Raw genomic sequence first — 19,155 nt, 5'->3', positions numbered from 1 at the left:
ACATTTTATTGCAAGAGATTACAAACCTGGCACTATGGCCAAATGTTTCCATTACATCACAATTGCTACCCATGTATCAGGCAACAGCACCTACAAAGCACGGTGGATTGAAATATCAAATCATAATGCAGTCAGCTTTTTAAAGTAAGTACCACCCTAAAAAGTTTGGGGTTTTCTTTAAACTCAAAACTATATAAATCAATTTTTAAAATATGAGATTGGTGTTTAAATATCCAGGCCACTAACTACTGTTATAACAAAGTGGAAAAGTCTGTTAACCATAGTGCTGAACTAAACAGGGTCTGTTCACAGCCAATAACCATTTAGTTAAAAGCAAGTACTTGCTATTCACTGCTAGTATTTCCACATTTGTTCAGCCCAATTTATCTTCTGTAGGTTTTCAGAATCAGGTAGATTTAATGCATAGCCCCTCTTGAAAGCACTGCAGGAAACCTAGAACCATTAACTAGACCAGGAAAAGCATCACAGTCGAAACAGCTTTGCATCTTTCCATCTCAATCCCGCAACACTGACCTTTAGAAACTCTGGATGCTCTTCTCTGACCCCCAATTCATAACTCACGTTTCTCCCGTGATCACTTACCTCAAAAAGCTTGGTGATTTCCCTGAGCTTGGCTGAGACAGGAGGAATTAGCGCAGGCACACAGCTCAAACACAGCCCGCCTGGCCAGGACTCGCACCCGCCTGTTACGGTGCCTGCCTTCGGCACGGCCGCGCTCGCTCCCCCTCCCCAGCAGCTACGACACCTACGGTCCGTCTGTCCTTCCTCTCCCACCGGGAGGAGCTGGCAGCTCATTTCCTGACCCTGCTGCCTGCAGAAGGCGAGACCTGAGGACTAAGTCGGATCTTCGGGCAGAGCTGGACTCCCTCAGCCCGTGGGAGCAGCCCACCTCGTACAGTTCCCCCAAGCCACACGAAGCAGGACCGGCCAAACCGTAGTAAACGCCCAACATGTGCTGTCTGCTCGCCTCCATTTTCCATGCCTGAACACACTACCTCTTGAGCAGCTACCATGGGCACTGTAATCACCTACCCAAGATTCTGCAGAAACATCTTTTCAAGGAATGCAAGCAGAGTTTTACTTCTTGAACAAGATTTGGAAATATCACTGGGACTAGGGAATATAGGCCATCATCTTATGAAAAGTGTATATGGGTGGTCTTCTACAATTTTCCTGAGGCTACTACTAAAGAGACCTTTACCAGAAACTAGGATAACTTCAGAAACAAGTAGGACTGTGATAAAGAACCAAAATCAACCAAACAGAAATCACTGTGCCACTGCAGCCTTTGCCCCAAAGCAACCTAAGCCAACCTGAACAGACTAACACTCGTGTTTAGATGAGCCGCTCTGGAAGTCCAGCCCTTTAGCACAGACTGCCACAGAGCCCCTCAAGCCACATAACATCAGACTGGCATCACAAAGGGACCGATTTAATTTACCTTCTTCTACCACATTATTTAGAATTCTGGTAACTCCAGAGAGGTGGATTTATATTTCCTTGTAGATAATGATAAAAAATATCAGTATATTTTTTATGCACAACAGAAACCAGGAAAACAAACAGCCCCACTTGAGGACGAGAGGCTAAGGACAGGTAATAAAACACTATTTTTTAAAAAAGATTATTCAGCCTGTATCAACCACATATACAATTAATTTAATAATCGGAAGAGTTCTAGAACTCCTACATATTTTTGATCTATACCACAAGGATCTGATGCCAGCAGGGCACACAGCCTGTCACTGAAAACTGTTCTTCATCAATAGAATCTCATTTTGGAAACTGATCAGCCCTAGAGCTCACTGCTCTTCAAACACAACCTTGCATTTTAATTTTAGTATTACATAAAGTAGCTCACAATTGGGGCTTAATTAAATAGAATTCACTAGGGTTTTAAAAATTATTTTTATTAATCTAGTAAGAACCTTTTGCTAACGCAAAATTCTGCATGGTATGGCTTCACCTTACAAGCATTCTTAACAACACTAGATAAATATCATTTGCACTTCATTGATTTTTTCATTTGCTAAACAGCCATAAAATATGGTGCTCTCACAAGCACCTTTTTTGGTGAGAAGGGTAAACAAGCACTCTATTAAAGCATTATAAACATTCAAGGTGATGTGATCACTTCCCTCTATTCTGTTTCAATACACTGCTTTAGATCTTCAGTTTTCACATCGCATAAAAAAGTTCCACAAGTATCCACAAATTCAGAATTTTGTTAGACTGCATACACGATTTGTCTGCAATACACATCAACATCCCAGTTATCTTTTCTAAAATCTCTAAAGTATTTATTCCTCCAGCCTTTAAATGTAACGATGTAGATTTTTCACTTACAAGAGAATAAATTTCAACAAGAAAGCTAAACTTAACTGTAGCGATTTGTACAGTTAAACACCTGACACCACTAATTTAATGACAGCCTTGACAGTGCTAGGATGGCCTTGTCTGAGGCCTCTGTCTTGCACAGCTGTGCATTTTTAGCCCATCTATCAGAACATTAACAAGCCTCATGTGTTAACTCTGAACTCTGTGCATCCAGGAAGACAGACATTTATTCATACTTTCCACCAATTAAATGTAATGCATCTCTGAACAATTCAGTTTATTGCAAGTAAATGTACTTAAGATCATGAGAAGATTCTAATCTCAAGCAAGACAAATCAATTCCACAAACTTAATTCACACAATGCAAATAAATGCTTCACATTATAGACATTTAGATTTTCTTTAAACCTTTTTATTTAGAGATTTTTCTGGTAAGGAGATATACCATAGGAAAGCAATTTCACTGGCAGTGAGGTATGTATATACTCTACCAAAATACTCCTCTTGCTTTAACTGCTTTTAACTTTATTTACATATAAAGAAAATATCAATGCATATCCTTGGCTTAACTACAGTATCTGTTACCCTATATGAGTAAAATGAAATGTTACTTGCATACAAAATTGATTTGTAGAGGAATCTAATTTGATTTAAACAAAAATCATGTTCTGAAGACAGTTTAAATGAACAAACACAATTCATCATGACCAAGACACCTGCACCATATTTCCATCCTCACAGCACATTTATTTCAATAATTCTGTAAGTAGGTCCTTAGCATGAGCATAGTGTTACAGTTTTCATACATATAATCACATCCAAAACAAGCTCTAAAATTTAAGTTGTAAACATTCTCTTCATATGTGAAAACATTTCAATCTGTTTGAATTTTCTAAAATGATCAATCTTTTAAACAGAATTATAAATGAAAATCCTACTCTAACCGTGTAGTGAGCAATGCTTATTAGTACATTTCTACAGTGTTAAATAAAATAGTAGAGGCAAACTTCTGTAAGCAAGTCAGACTTTAAGTAAATTGTCATAAAAGTAACAAACTTGTTAACAAAAAGATGCTTTGTAATAAAGAAAGTTGGATTGAATCTACTATGATACAAAAACATAAGGGTAAATACCATCTTTGTTGACAAGTAGGAGGTAGCATGGATGCACCACTTTATTGTCAGTGAGAAATGCAACTGAAGTAAAGATTATTTCCTTACCACAAATTTCCAGTATTATGTACATATTTCTCTTAGAAATTTGTTTAAACAAGTTTCCCTCCACTTTTTAGTACAAAAAGCCTCATGTGATTTAAAAAAAACACTTACACACCTAGATAGAATAGTACTAATTGCCCTATTTGAATGAAACAGTCTCTTGAACTATGAAGTACATGGTATTTAATGCCCTAAGTTGAGTAAATTGTATTAGCAGTTCTTGGTATTATACAAAACACTACATACATACAAACAAAATATAATAGTATCTTATTTTACTATGTAATTCTTTTTGGAATAAACAGAACCTTGATTTGGGTAACACTGAAGAGAACGTGGTTTCTTTGTTTTATTAAAATCTGTCCTTTAAGTACCCATGTGCAACAATTTAAAAATGGCTGCCATACATATAATGGTCTTGTATTGATAGTGAACACAGTAACTGACAAAAACATAATAAATCTTAAAAACACATCTTCCACCCTATATAAAATATAAAGACTACTTACTGTAACTGTTAAGTATTCAATTTATTTTGATGTTACTGTAATCCACTTCCTCTATTTTCTGTCTTTAGCATTTATAAACATAATTTAGTGTAGCCATTTATTTTAAAAAATGATGAAGTATTTCAAATTTACATCCAATTAAAATTTAAAATGTTTCTGTGTTCTATGATGCTGCTTCTGCCATCAGTAAAGAAAATGAAGTTTCAGTAATTGAAGCAGGCTTTTTAAGTAGTGATGTGACCTCAACCATGCCAGCTCCAGTCCGTGGAAGATTTGCGTTGACAATGTGTCGCTGCAAGTGCTTTATCCAGTCTTCTTGAACAGACAAAGGTCCTCGAAAGACCAGACCACAAAACCTATGCAAATATTAAAATTAATCCATCAAGATAGATGTATCTTTACTGAAAAATTACAAAATAAAGACAGTAAGAGGAAAATCTTCATTTTCTTGAGGTTTGTTTCTACATGTTTTAGCTGAAAAACTTAGTAATTGAGTTCGTTAGTAGTAACTGTGAGCACAAAACCCTGCAGCTTATACAACTCACATTCTCACACTTTCAATGTCATTAATAACAATCTGTTGTTCTTATATAAGCTTTCTTTTGAAGGACAGAATATTACTCAGACATGACCAGTAAGATTTTTAGCTAGAGACTCAACTGGCAATCTAACACCCAAGTGTGGCTGAATCAAATAATCTTGCTCAAATTAATGAAAACAGGCAATTCCTTTCCCCCCTCGTTATTCAATTTAATCACAAACATTTACGGATACAATAATGAATCTCTTTATGGCTAACATTAGTAAGCTCTTAAGAATGTACTTTGCCAATAAAGTAACACTATGTACCTGCATCTGAGTATGTAAACTTCATCAGCACTATGAGGTAACGGCAGCATTTTCTTCTTGCTTCCAGATCTTGACCTTGACTTCTTTTGCTTACAGTCTAAAGCTAAGAAGAGAAATTTTCATATGTGACAGTAATACTTCAATGAGTGTTAGTCAAACAGATATTCAGTAAGTATTCCCTATAGCAATAATGAAAAGACATCTACCTCCCTGTTATTATATATTTAATTATAATGTAAATCCAAAACAATTACAGTGTATTCTAAGAAATATACTGGGCAGAACAGCTGAAGCTGTTTTTTTAGCTTAGCATTGTGCTTGCTCTTAGAAAGACTAGATAATTGACATACAGCATTAAACTGTTATTTTAGTATCAGCAAGCACCTACAAACCTATTGCAAAATTATACAGAAGCAAAGCACCACTGAAAATTCCCTTTCATGCATAAAACACTGTCAAAATCTCAGAACTTGTTTTGTAGTTCAAGTACCATCATAAGACCACTCATGTTCAACCAAGTTACAACTTTATGAAGTCGTAGCTTTCAGCTAGTACAATCAGGAATTTCTAGTTTGAATAAAACACCTGCCATTTGTTTTCAACACAAAGCAAAAATTTGTCCTTTTGTTCTAAGAATTTCAAATGAAGCTTCCCTTTCACTCCTGTCTGAATTCTAATGAAGCTTACAAAAAGTATGTATTAGTCCTTGGCAGTGGGAGCTGGTATTAGGACAATCAACAGGGATGACAAGGCCACTTTTGAAATTCAGTCTAAGCATTTGAAACTGTGTATGAAAGTAACATGTGTGAAAAGGAAACATACAGCAAGTGAGTTCAGACAGCTCTGAGGTCTGTATCTCCCATAAATAAATGTAATGGGAGTCTGAAACAAAACCTGGAGATTCTAAGAAGCAGCCAAAGTGGGGGATGAGTGGATTAAACTGAATTAATATTGTTATGATACAAACAGCTGATAAAGCTCAAGAAGTTTGTGACTGCTTTAACTGAGAAGTGTATCTAGCTACACTCTATTCCAAAACACAAGACACCAACAATGTAACTCCAACACAAAAAATTTGCAAACAACCAGTTACACCACTTCAACAAAAACTCCACAGAAACCAAAAAGACAGTACCAGGTGGTATTATTGATACCAAGAAGGCATAATGCTATGCTACTGAAGCGTCTTTAATAGTCAAATGGGAAAAAAAATTGTTACACTTGGCTAAAGCTTTGACTCCTAGAATATAAAACAGAAGAATTAACCTCTTAGCATTCTGAAGCATAAGACATTGTCTGGTGAGGTAAAACATGTTGATTTAAAGAACACAGTCTTGATTGTATCCTTCATTTTTCTCATGCCCTCCAAAGGAGCACCTCTCAAGCTTTAATCTTGTAGCCCAACTTTAAACTTGGTAGACATACCAGATGTTTTCCAGTTCTATCCCCAGACTTAAAGATTCCTACCTATCTAAAATTTAAAATTAATTTCTGAGGTTTGAAGGAATCAGAGAACCAATAAAATAAGTGGAAAGCAGACACCAACCTAGAGAGACTTCTTCAGATCAACATTAGGAAAATGAGGCTTAACAGCATTTTTTTCTGACAGCAACAACAAAACCAGTCTGGATAAAAAGGCAGTAACCCAAGGTGGCAGGGGGGAGAGAGAGAAATGGCCAAGATGCTTCTGGAAGAGCATCAAGGGGTTCTTAATAATTCATTCTCTCATGAGAAACATATTCTTCATTTAATTAGGAAGAAAAAAGCTAACTATCGTATCAGGTAGGAACTACCACATATGTAAGTGTTTTACATACCACAACTTCAGTAACACCATCAGCAATGTAAGCAGATAAAATACTGGAACCCAGACACCCATGCTTTGAAGAGAACTGTTTGTATGAGGCGCAACTTATCTGCAGCAGTTACTACAGCAAAAGCTTTGCCTTTGCCATTTTGTGGAACATCATGGGAAGAAGGGAAACAGAAGTCGGTATTACCCGAATGCAAACATGTCCATGAGTTGCATCTGATGACAAGTTAGTTGATGTCAGTTTATATGAGTGGAAAAAAAAAGAAGCAGTAGTGACACAGACTCCTCCGAGAGAGGCCAACCTGCATTTGGAACAAGAACTGGCTGATTCCCTTCACGTTGACAAAGACATTCATTCCCATCAAGAAATTTGATTCTACTCACATGCATCTGGAGCATTTCAGAGAGCTCTCCCTTTCCTCTAAGACTTGGGTTGGTCTTCTGCAACAGATTCCTGACAACTAATGGGTTTGTGAGTGTGTGTGTATAATCTTCTAAGAAAAAACCACCTCTGAACTACTGTGCAATCAAACAACAGCAATACTGACAGAAGTTGCCATAATGAACCAGGAGAGGTAGTTTCTACTTCTTTGAAAGGTACTTTTCCACAAACAGTGAGAAAACAAGGAAAACAAAACAAAGGACATGTTCTCTGAGCCATTTATGATGGAGGCTCTCTCTCTCTCTATATAAGGAAACTATAAAGCAGTAAAAGATCCCAAAAAAGGATTCAGATTACGCTATGAATTCTCAGAGCAACTTAGCTAAATTTGAAAGTAGATTTGCCCAAGCAAGAAGCTGTTATAAAAGCCATAAAACACTAAGAACACAAATCCTGTGTTCTGCAAGGGTCATTTTTTTTGTTCCCTTTGTCTTCTGAGATAGAGAACATATTCTTTCACATTTTAGGGAGCTCAAAGCAGCACCAGTATGTTTTGAAGTTACTCCAGTGAAGATGGAAAGTGAGTGAAGGAGGAGGAATATCTGAGTAAAGCTCATTGAAAACTACAATTCAAACAGCAGTTATGAGGCATGTGTACCAATAAATATCACATTAATTTCATTTTGTCTATCCAGAGAACAACAAGTTTAAATAAAGTCACATGCACACACTTGAGTACTCTGTTGATACAATGCTTACAAGCAGTTGCAAACATCATCTAAATCACACAATTGCCTCAGCCATTGCCTCCCCATAAAATAGCCGTGTTCTGACCAAAACTCAGTTCCTGCTTTTTCTATGCCTTTACTGTAACAAAACATGACCTCCTCAGAAAGTCTTTTATCATGTCTGGGAAGAGACCAAGGATAATTTAGCTCTAGTAAGCTGCATGGAAACTGCAGCAAATTGCTAGAGAAAGGAAGGAATTACCGCTGATTAACAGCTACTCTGTAGTTACAACAGCTTCCAAACTATCATTCCTCATTCTCCATAAAGGCCTACTTCTTTCTGGAAGAACTCTCTTTCTTTCAAGTTTGGCCACCTGGTGTTTCCTAGTTGATAACTGAAAAACTTCTCATAAATAACCAGTCACATCACGTCCTCAAACTGCTGATACAACATGATGGAGAAACAACCCATTTAAAACAGAAGACTATTAAACTTTGGAGGATTCTACTTAAGGTACCTATGTACAATTTCAGAGCACGCTTCCTTGAAAAATATATGCTAGGTAAAAACATGGCATACAAAATCTCTGTGGTGACTTATCAAGAAAGACTACAAGCAGATGGACATAGGAGGTTTCAATGAACATGCCTAAGTGAATTATACAGGGCACAATTAAATGCCCTTTCATGCCATGACATTTGGTCTGCAGTTCCAAATTAAAATGCTCTGCTTCCTGATGTCCCCCAACATGAAATGCTTCTTACTTCAGGAAAACTGAAGCTGGGTCTTTTATTCGGACTTCAGTACTTTTGTCAAAGTGTACAATTATTCAATTTTTTTAGCTTATGGACACAGAAATGGAAATAATTAACCATCTGAAAACACTGCCAAGTAAAAAATAATGAACTATCTTGTACCTTTAGTCACTAATTTTTCAAATTCAATCACTTGCTATCTATCCTCATCACTACTGCACAGCGAAGTACATTAAATAAACCCCTCCAATCATTTGCTCTCTGTAGGATTTTATAGGATGCTGAAAATGAGCTCATCACACCAGTTGATTTGTTATGACTGTAATAGCACAGAACAATAACACACAAAGCCAGCGGATCTCAGATTGCTGCATACCTGATATGCTTCCACTGCAAACATCCCAAAGCTACAAGTTTGACGAAACTACATTTAAAATTTTGAATACATAGTAGCCCTCATGAACCACTACCTTAGTCACACTGTTGGCTTGAAGGCCAGACTTCTTGATCTGAACATTACTGTTCCCTCCCAAACTTCTGACAAAGCAATCTCCACCTACTGAAGCAGAGACCAAAGAAGAAAGTGGTGATTCCCATAAGATGAAAGCCAGTAAGAACAGACTGAGTATGTGAACAGTGTCAACAAAGAGAAGATGTAAAAAGCCAGGGTGCAAGAAAGAATCAATATACTTGGAGAGCCAGGGCAGGAGGGAGCAAGAGAAGCCCAGAGAGAAAAAAAGAACTGAAGTTGAATATACAACTATAACGAAGAAGAGAGATGCATTTTGAAGATTTTATGTAGGTTTGTCCAATGCTCTAAAGATACTCAGAAGAAAGAAGCAAGTTGACCACCTGCTCTGAAAAACACCAATGTGTTGCTATACATCAAAATAGGTATAAAAGGAAATTAACATCTACTCAAGATGAGCGATTACATTGTTAAAAATTGGACTGAATAACAACAACAACAAAAAATTCCAGCCAGACATCTGAAGTCACAGGTATCTGCTCTATAGTAGATCTATAATGCATTGGTATAGGCACAAATAAATTTAATAAAGATTAACCTCCAATAGCCAATAGCCTAGTAACTTTCACTTCTAGGATGTTTCTCTTGAGTCCATTCTCCAAAGCTACCATTATGCTTGACTATGTCTACTATACTGTTAAAACTGTCAAGTTGCATTTGAAAAGAAAAATAGGCTAAGATTTAACTAAATATGATGACATTACTGACTGAAGAAGCAGAATATCTGCTGGAAGAGCAATATGGTAACAGTCAATATCAAAAACACGTGCAGACAAATGGAAAATCTGAGACTAGTACATAAGCTAATGTAATGCCTTGAAAGGTCTCACTTTGGTGGCATGCAGAGATCATGTATTTCTCATGTTACTTCTCCTAATAAATAGTAGTGCCTAGAGAGGTCCTGTAACAACTGCCAGATAAAAGAATTACAGCATTCGTGTTTACATACCATTATTTTATTACAGCAAGAAACTGAGATAATTATTCAACTGATGTGATTTATTTTTGGTAGTTATGTTTGCTTTAGAAGATATAAGAAAGGCTTAATGAGAAGTAACATGTATAAACATGTCCTCATTGTCTCCATATAATGGTTGAAGACCATTAAAGGTTTAGCCATGGCTGAGGCCCAATTGAAGACATCTCAAAATCGCTCTCAACTGCAACCATCTTTTAATAAGAAAACTCAAGATCTACTCAAGAGCACCACTCATAAGAAGAGTGTACTTTAAAACTTGTGTGTGCTAGTGAAATCTTGCATTAAAATAATTCTCTTCGCAAAACTTATAAAGTGGAATATCAAACAGAACAACTGTTTAAAAACGTGTTTTTTGGTCTACATTAAGCTTGGTTGAATGAGAAGTCAATGAGCAAAGTTTACAACCTTCACAGAGTTGCAGCAGAGTAATGACTAAGCTGCTACTAATATAAATTGGTTGCATGATCTTATAGCTAGAACTCAACCCTGACTCTTTAAGTCAATGGTTTCAGGAACAGGCCTTTATCCATGGTGTAAGTTATTTTTTTATCTGGCTTAGCTCCAGCTTCTGAGAGCAAAAGATTCTTTTTTTCCAAACTTTTGTTTCTAAACTTTTATTTAAAGTTTGTTTCTAACCCCATTTTGTTTCCAACCTAATTCAAAACCAACTTCTAGATCCAATGATACAAGACTCATGAGTTTTCTTTCCATTCTTTTAAGAAAAGCGGTACCTGTTCTGATGACTATGCAACTACTGCACTAGCAAAATACATTTATTAGAGAAAACAAACAAAAATCCCTGAAAGTACCTAAATAAGCTTCCTTCACTTTTCCCACTTAGCAAAAGGAAAGCTAGGTACAAAGTGTTTGTCTAGGATTCAATCTCTATACTATCCTATTTGCCACTGTCTTCTTCATTGAATTACTGTTAAGTTATTCGTGTGCAATTTAAATATATAGCTATTGAAAAATATTTCTTCAGTAGGTATATACGAAAAGGAACTTACCACAGGGCTAATATCAAATGACAGCAGTGGTAAGTGAAGTTCACTACCATCACCCTTCTATTGAATAAATATGAATTTTTTTTCAGAATCACTGACTAATGGCATATTCTTCTACATGTTAGGTATTACTGCATCTGCTGACTTCCTTCCAAATCTGCTTTGTTACAGCACTAATGTAAAGCAACCTAAGACCTAGCAGCCACAGGCCCATATTATAAAAATATTGCTTTCAGCCTTCTACAGAGAAAGCCTGCTACTCAGTTTGTCATTCTTAGCATAATAAATTACATTTGCAGATCAAAAAAGGATTATGCATTTTCCAAGAGCATTATGTAAAAGTCTGTGTTTGTTGATAGAGAAAACTGATGGTTGCCCTTCTTAATTACTAAATATTTCAGGCTTCATATCTCCAAATTTTCCTCATTATATTGTATCTCTGCTCGTCAATTTGCTGTTGATCATGTGAAGTCCCACTAATCTCAGCAATAATCCAAGTAAACTCAGAAACTGCCTACAGCCAAGCAAGCTGCAGGTCTCTGAAAACAAGTCAAAATATGGCATATTAGAAGAATTTCAAAATGAAGTGTGTTTTAATTAAAAACATTAATAGCACTGCCAAATGCTGTACTACCCTCACTCAATGTCAGAGCAGGTAGTTTTTGGGTTGTGAGCCAAACAAGACATTAAATCAACTACCTATCATATGTGGTTAGAAATACACAGAATGTAAAATGACTTGCTTTTCCTATTTTACTGGACTATTCTTTGTAACTATATGTACTAGACAGTAAAAACTACTTGTTGTAGCGTTGCCTTTTTTTCCTCCCACCGCTCTCATTTCTGAGATACTTTAAAACACTTTATTAGAAGGCCAACTATCTGGTTTGGAAGTTGTGATATCACAGGAGAATTAATTTAAGCAACCATCTCTTAGTTTTGCTTACATACCTTAAGTGTTGGATCCAAAATCAAAGACTAAGAATGAAAATCAGGCATGAGAGTGGACAACAGCAACATACGTTTTCTTACAAGTTGCTGAAGTTTTATGGCAAATTAATTGTTTACCAGCAGAAGCTTCAAAATTATTTTGAATTAACATATGCTTTTGTCCAGTCTGATGAAGAAAATGTATCATAGACAGACTTGCTTTTACATCTGTAACAAAACATACCTGTCCCAGTCAAAAGTCCAGCACTCTTCTTTCGTGCATAAGCGCGTAAGTGGTTGGACAGGCTAACAGCACTTGTAAACGTCGTATTGCAATGCACACACGTTCTAAGCTTCACAGGCATACCTATCATTCAAAAGAAAACTATAATCCAGTTCTCTCTTCAAAAAATGAAATTCTCAAAGCGTTGTAAAAAGTTTTCTGCAATAAAGATGGTTTAAAATATATTCACTGCATTGACGCAATTGTTTAGTATATTAGAAGGATCCAAGTTAACCGTTATTAGTTTTCCACCTAGTGCTTTAAGCCAAACCACGTTATTTGAAAAAGAACAGAAAGGAGGCAACTTGAGCCCAGTAGGCTACTCTGCATTTAATACCTACTACCAAGCTCCTACAGATCTCCACATAATGAAGCTCTAATTCCAAAATACAATCCTGCAATTTGAATAGCACAGTTTTTGAGAAATTTCAAAGCTTTCAGAATTTCCAATAAAGAGAATTTGAAAAGTCAAGTTCACAAAGTGGTAATTAAAAGTGTTTTACCCATAAGACTAAAGCGCTAAATACTAAAATTAGGCTCAGAGAAAAAGGTGGTAAAACACACACCACTGAACAGCTGTTAGACAAAACATTTTGTTCAGTGCATTTTCTATTCATTACTTTAGATGCACAATTGATAATGAAAGTAAATGATTTGAAGTTTTTTGCTAAAAATCTTCGTGCTAAATAAATATCAACAAAGCAACATGCTATTTATCACATGAAAACAATGAAACAATACTGAACTCCTCACTTACAAAGAAACCATTATAACTTATCTCCTGCTCAACTTCTCCATATTTCTCCCTGCATTTTACCAAAGATATATTGTTTTGGTGAATTCATATTTCAGGTTCTCTACTAATAAATTATTAGAAGAATAAATGAAATAGCTAAAACTACTCAGCCGAAAAGTCTCTGCAGGAAAGAAAGAATGCTATTCTCCAGCAGCCCGCAGAAGACATGCTGTTTTTTCAGGCAAGTTACAGAAGAAGAACACCTGGTTGGTAAAAGCCTTTATAAAAGTAAATCCAAAATTAGGAATATTTGCCTTTTTTAGGAAAAAAAGAAGATTTCCAACTTGATGTTAAATATTTTCTCATTAACTCAAATGGCACAGTGCGTTAGTTATCAAATTCTGTTACCTCAGCCACAGAAAACTATTGGGCCCCATTCAGAACTGTTAGTACTATGCGAGCGTATGTTTGTTTTTACTTGGTTGTTCATCAAAACCAAACAGGTTCTACCTAGTGTTGAGCAGTAAATATTACACAGAAAGCAAAACACAGTGTCAGGTTTGGCAAGCTATTCCTTGAGCATTGTTTTTCAAATCATTAAACCTGTCAAAGATACACTTCCTTTATTAAGCAATCTCCTGTCTTAAGGGACAACCACAGACGTACAGAAGACATAAAATGTAATTCTTTTCAACTTCTACTATGTCATTTTAGAAAGCCACCTTTCTTAAGAGATTTATTGCCAGCCCCTAAAAGAACTTCTGAGCACATCAGATTGTTGGGGTTTTTTGTTTAAAGAAAGAAAAGAATACAAGTGAAAAAGTACTAGGCACTGCCAGTTTTACTAGCCTGGTTAATAACAAGAAAAGAAACAGCACAAAAAAAGTCAGGGGTATAAAAATAAGATCCTGCTCTTCAGTCTAGAGAATCCTGCAGCATTGGTGGTGTCCAACCAAGAAACCAGTAAATGCGAGCTCTACATACACATTAAAAAGGATGTTGTAAGAGTTCCCCAAGACTGGAAATAATTCTCATATAACAAGCAAGTTAAAAACATCACCCTAAAAGCCTGCTCTATTAGTATACAGAGTAGCTAGGAACTTGATTGTAGAATTGTTTTATTAGCACAATTCTCAGTGGAGGGACAATCTAGGTCCTTATTGGTCAGACAGAGGCTGTGCATTGGAAACCTGCCGGCTACAACTGTACACCAACAAAGCTTGAACCAGCACAGGTTGTCACTCAGGACAGACAGGTCCGAAGCAAGCATGAGTTTCTCACAGTAGCCACAATTTGCAACAAACAAGAATTAATCTAAGTTGTAAGAGTATGTTTGCCTAAAACCATCAAAATTAGGTGACAGTGATTCACCAATTTGCAGTATTATGCATTTATAATGGTATCAACAGTTCTGTTAGTTTGAGCAAATGCTACCTTGCATAAACCTTGAAGACTTAAATGCAGTATTCCTAAACCAGCTGTTTCAATGCCCAAAAACAGGGTTGAAAGCCCAAACATTTCAGAACTGTTAGTCTACCAAATACGCATGGACACTTCAACTTGTTTACTGCAGGATGTGTCTTCTTCCTTACTGAGGCTCACTTTGTGTCCGCTTTCAATTTGCATGCCCAGTCATATGCAGAACAGGAACTATATTCCATGCAAAAACCCTTCAGTGCTGCTGAGGGGTTTTTTCACTTTAGGAAAAACATGTCAGAAAAATTTGCTGTGCTACCTCTCGCAGTCAAGTGTCCTCTGGAAATGAAACAAGAATTAAATGAACAGAATCCCAAATAAAATACTCTGCACTTGTACATTTTCTATGAATTATATGATTTGTTGGAAATGTTGTCAAGAAACACCTTCTTACCTGACTGCATAGTCAAGTCCATTTTTTGTGGCTGATACATCAATGGACTGTCTTCATTTAATGGAAGAACACATTTCTGAACAAACCTCTTTCTTGCCGTTTGATTATGAATCTTTTGAGGGGAAACATCAGGATTCCTTTCTTCTCCTAACCTCTTGTTTTTCAGGAGTTCTATCAGTGTAAGTGACTGATTTCTTTTTTCATCATGTAGTACTGCTTTTGTTTCATCACATTCATTTAGGAAACTCAGCCCTTCTTCCTCCGATGCAGACACAGATATATCTTCAGTCTTTAAGCCATTATGGTATGCTTCAAGAGGTATAACATTCTGAGATAAAAAGTCATCATTTGATGCAAATTTCTGAGCAACAAATGGTCTGGGAATAATACGACGACTGTTCAAAGCCTTTAGGATTTTTTCATACTTCTCTTCATTTTGCATCATCTCATTCAGAACACAGATGGGAGACTTGTGTGCGTCCCACTTGGTTTTGCCAAGCCTCTTCAGGTGTCCTCGCACATGATTAGACAATCCAATTTTAGTATCGAACCAGCCACCACAGAGCTGACATGTATGCTCAGAGGAAGTTTCAGATTTCTCAATCGCTATAAAGAAAATAATTATAATGTTTTTTGACAATTATATACAGTTAAACATGACAACTGCAAATCATAAGAAGAGAGGCTTTACAAGAACCTAAAGCAAGCCTTGTTCAGTGCTCAATAAATCCCTTTGTCCACCCAACTTTGTACCCAAATAAAAAACCAAATCTTACCTTTTCTAACACGTTTAACTGGAGTCCCTGTTCCAGCTCTTTTAAAATGCTGCATTTTGTCACTTGTTGCTATCTGTTCTGGTGAAACAACATGACGGGCTTCATAGCTTAGTCCAGCTCTGTGAAGATGTCCTCTGACATGATTGGACAAGCCAACACCTGTTTCAAAGGTTGCTGGACAGTATGGGCACGATTTCTTTTCAAGCGACAAATCAGTCCAGTGGAAAACTGAATTATGCTTTGGCAATGCTGATCCTACATTTTCTAAATTCTGAGGGTCATGCAAGTCATGCAAGAAGTTACTACCCTCACCATCTTCGTAATACTCAAAATAAAAGCCATCATTCTGCTCATAACCAAGTGAAGATTTATCACCAGCTTCATTATCTTCCATTTTACCTTTGAATATGGGGAATAGGTTTACATGCTCCTGATTAATATCACTGTAAGATTCATCTTCCACAGACTGGGTAGTGTAATCACATAGTTCAACATTATCCCATGAACTTTCATCCTCCGTTTCATAGCTGTCTTTTTTTTCAGCAGAGTTTAGTTTCTGTAAAACAACAACAGTCATTTTATGCAGAAAATCTGGATAGCAATCCAAATTATCTCCTGTAACAGAGCCTTCCCTCTTGGATTCTTTAACCACTCTTTTTACAGCTACATGCCTATGATCTTTACAGCCTTCTGCCCTTTTGCAATCAAGGCTATTTGAATCCATGACAAAACAATTATTACTTGATGAAGAAAATAAATGCAAAGCACTGACCGATTTGGACTCTTCCTTTTTTAAATGCAAAGGGTAAGAGTCACTAGATTTTTTAATAATCCTGTAGTTTTCATATTTGTGTCTATATAAATAATTACTCTTTTTGGCACTAGCTTTCTGCTTTGCTGCTTGATGAAAATATTTACGTTTTTGGTCAATGCTACTTCTAATAAAAAAGTTCTTGTTTGTAGAATTTAGATTGCACACACTTACAGATGACTGTGAAACGCTTTTCCGAGCCTTCTGTATCCTGTAGGGTCTCTTGTGAAGTTTTGCGAAGTTACTGGATTGTGAAGTAGAGCCAAATGATCTTTTTACATCCTGTTTTAAAGCAGAATTCTTTGGAAAAGTAGAAGAATGTTTGATCAACTGTTTTGTCCTGCTACGAAAATCTAAAGATTCTTCTATTATACTGCCTTTTCTTTTCTCCAGTCTAAGATGGCTACCAAAGGGATCAAGGCATGATGCTGAATGCAAATATGCCATGTGTTTTTTCAAAATGCTTCTAGCTGAAGTAGCAAACGGACACAGCTTACACATATATGTCGATGACTTTCTTGAGGACCCTAAATAAGGATCTTTCAAGGATGCCTTTTTCTGAGTTTTTCTCTGGGACAAGTCACTACCAATAATTGAACATTTGACTACTGCTCCATGAGCGATCCCTCGATGGCATTCCAGTTCATTTTCTGTCACAGCCATGAAATTGCATTCCTCACAACAGTAATATCTTTTATCTTTTTCATGGGTCTTTGCATGCTGCACAAATGTTTTGGGGCAATTGGTACCAAATACACACTGTGGGCACTGTAACCGCGCACTCCTACCCTCATCCTGAAGTTCTTTCAGCTCACGGATTTCTTCCATCAGTTTCTGCCTTCTTTCCTGGTGAATTATCATATGTTTAAGAAGTGAATTACGATCTCGAAATGTCCTTCCGCATTCCCTACATGCATAGGGCCTGGGGACATTGAGATGCCGGAAATGACTGTTCCCATCTAAATGGTACATCATATGCCTATGCAGATGTTTCTTCTCTCTAAAATTCACATTGCACTTTGTACAGGGATAAAACGATGGTTCATCAGTACTGAAAGTAGATGGTGGTTCAGAATCATTCTCTTCACATTTGTTTTTTAAAGTATTGGATAGAAAAGTGCTAGTGTGAACAGGAGAAGTATCTTCTGCACAGTTACTAGTGGGACTATAAATGAGCTGCTGGATACCATCAACAGTTTCCAGCTCTTCATCTGTAGATTCAGGCTTTACTTTACTCAACGAATACTTCTGTGGTTCTACTATTTGTAGCTCCTCATTCTGCTCTAAGAATTCAACATTTAATAGTTTTGATTTACTAGGAATACAACTGTTATCATCAAAACAGTCTTCAGTATAGCGTGTTATTTTACTAACATCCATTTTCCTTTTTCGTTTCTTTTCTAGCCCTACCTTACAGTGAATGGGAGACTTCTCTATTGTTTCTTCATTAGTCATAAGAAACTGTAAGAACTCTTTCTGTGGATCCCAGTTGGGATCACATCCCGATCTGAAGCCGCCTGTACCTGAGGAAATGCTTGTTAACGTATCGACACAATCATCTTTTAATAGTAAATTTTTATCATCCTCACAAACTTCTACTTGGTCTACTAAAGTGCTATCTACACTATTTCCTACTGTTTTCTGTGAATCACAACCAACTGAAGCAGAGGTAGGTAGATTTTTAATGGAATGAGTCAGGTTTTTAGCATGTGCTACATCAGGTAACAAAAATAAAACTTGGTGCTGATTGGATTTCTGTGTTGTACTCTTCGCAGGCAGCTGAAGATCTTGAACCACTGTCAAAGTTGAGCAGGAATCTGCGAGATGACCTCCAGGTTGTCCAGCAGTTAATGAAACGCTGCCTGTATTCATAATGGAAGTCTTTGTTGAGGTGGAGTGTGAAACTGGTCCATTAACAGCAGTTCCTCTAGACAACATAAAGTTTTCACTAGAAACAGTAGGAGCACCAGTGTGTATAAACAGAGAAGCCTGGCCTCCACTTAAGGCTTTTTCAGATCTGTCCCTTGATAGCTCCTCAGTCAGAGTCAATGTGTTGTTCTTCTGAAATGATGTGTCACTCTCTTCTGGTTTGGGAATGCCACCTTCTTCCTCAGATACAAAATTATCATCACATAGGATTTCTTCTTTAGCACCAGTGACTCCAGTATTTGTCTCTATATCATCCATATTGCTGGTCTGTCCATTAAGTACATTTATACTAAAAAACAAACAATAAAAAATCAGGCAACTGCAGAAATAAATAATGACAACTTTAATTTACAGCTATTCTTCAGGATCACACTTCACACTGTAATCTAAAAAGATGTTTTAAACTTATCAAAATCTACTTTTCATTTAGGATATCCAGGACATTTATAGTAAATCAATGAAGCAATAAATACTATTTTTTTGCTATGCAATATTAATAACCATACAGCAAACTAGGCACCGCCAAGTATCCCAGTTCAAAGAAGCCTGAGACTTACACACAAGCAAGATGGGGAAAATTAGATTGTCAAAACAAAAGCAAATACATTCTATATGTACATAAATACAGATTATCTTCAGTTGTTCACCTGAAGTAAAAGTAAGGAGTAAAGGCAACCCAGACATCTACTAGCAATT

General features: G+C 36.6%; 1 protein-coding gene across 3 annotated transcripts; it reads right to left on the bottom strand.

The window, feature by feature from the left end:
* Positions 1 to 2,748: 2,748 nt before the first annotated feature.
* ZNF644 (zinc finger protein 644) lies at positions 2,749 to 19,034 on the bottom strand. 3 transcript variants are annotated; one of them, XR_011002218.1, is made up of 7 exons: positions 16,705 to 19,034; positions 15,720 to 16,275; positions 14,944 to 15,549; positions 12,299 to 12,421; positions 8,013 to 11,663; positions 4,934 to 5,036; positions 4,363 to 4,440 (listed from the first exon to the last, which is right to left on the bottom strand). XR_011002218.1 is itself a non-coding variant. In XM_068199866.1 (6 exons), exons 1-6 carry the CDS (start codon positions 18,715 to 18,717, stop codon positions 4,248 to 4,250), a joined length of 3,594 nt encoding a protein of 1,197 aa, XP_068055967.1. In that variant the 5' UTR covers positions 18,718 to 19,034; the 3' UTR covers positions 2,749 to 4,247. The 3 variants fall into 3 exon arrangements, 2 of the variants coding, with proteins under 2 accessions (XP_068055967.1, XP_068055966.1); XM_068199866.1 differs by lacking the exon at positions 8,013 to 11,663 and having other exon boundaries at positions 2,749 to 4,440; XM_068199865.1 differs by lacking the exons at positions 8,013 to 11,663; positions 12,299 to 12,421 and having other exon boundaries at positions 2,749 to 4,440; positions 15,720 to 19,034.
* Between the last annotated feature and the right edge of the window lie 121 nt (positions 19,035 to 19,155).

This window comes from Anomalospiza imberbis, chromosome 9 (genome assembly GCF_031753505.1).
Source record: "Anomalospiza imberbis isolate Cuckoo-Finch-1a 21T00152 chromosome 9, ASM3175350v1, whole genome shotgun sequence".
Taxonomy (NCBI): domain Eukaryota; kingdom Metazoa; phylum Chordata; class Aves; order Passeriformes; family Viduidae; genus Anomalospiza; species Anomalospiza imberbis.
This window is presented reverse-complemented; position numbering and strand designations above follow the sequence as displayed.

What these genes read in the sequence shown, in the direction of transcription:
- ZNF644 (XM_068199865.1), bottom strand. Translation starts at nt 18,717, where the DNA reads ATGGATGATATAGAGACAAATACTGGAGTCACTGGTGCTAAAGAAGAA. An exon ending in AGTTAAACGTGTTAGAAAAG is followed by an intron (nt 15,550 to 15,719) that starts GTAAGATTTGGT and finishes TTTTCTTTATAG; the next exon opens with CGATTGAGAAATCTGAAACT. An exon ending in GGACTTGACTATGCAGTCAG is followed by an intron (nt 5,037 to 14,943) that starts GTAAGAAGGTGT and finishes TTCTCTTCTTAG; the next exon opens with CTTTAGACTGTAAGCAAAAG.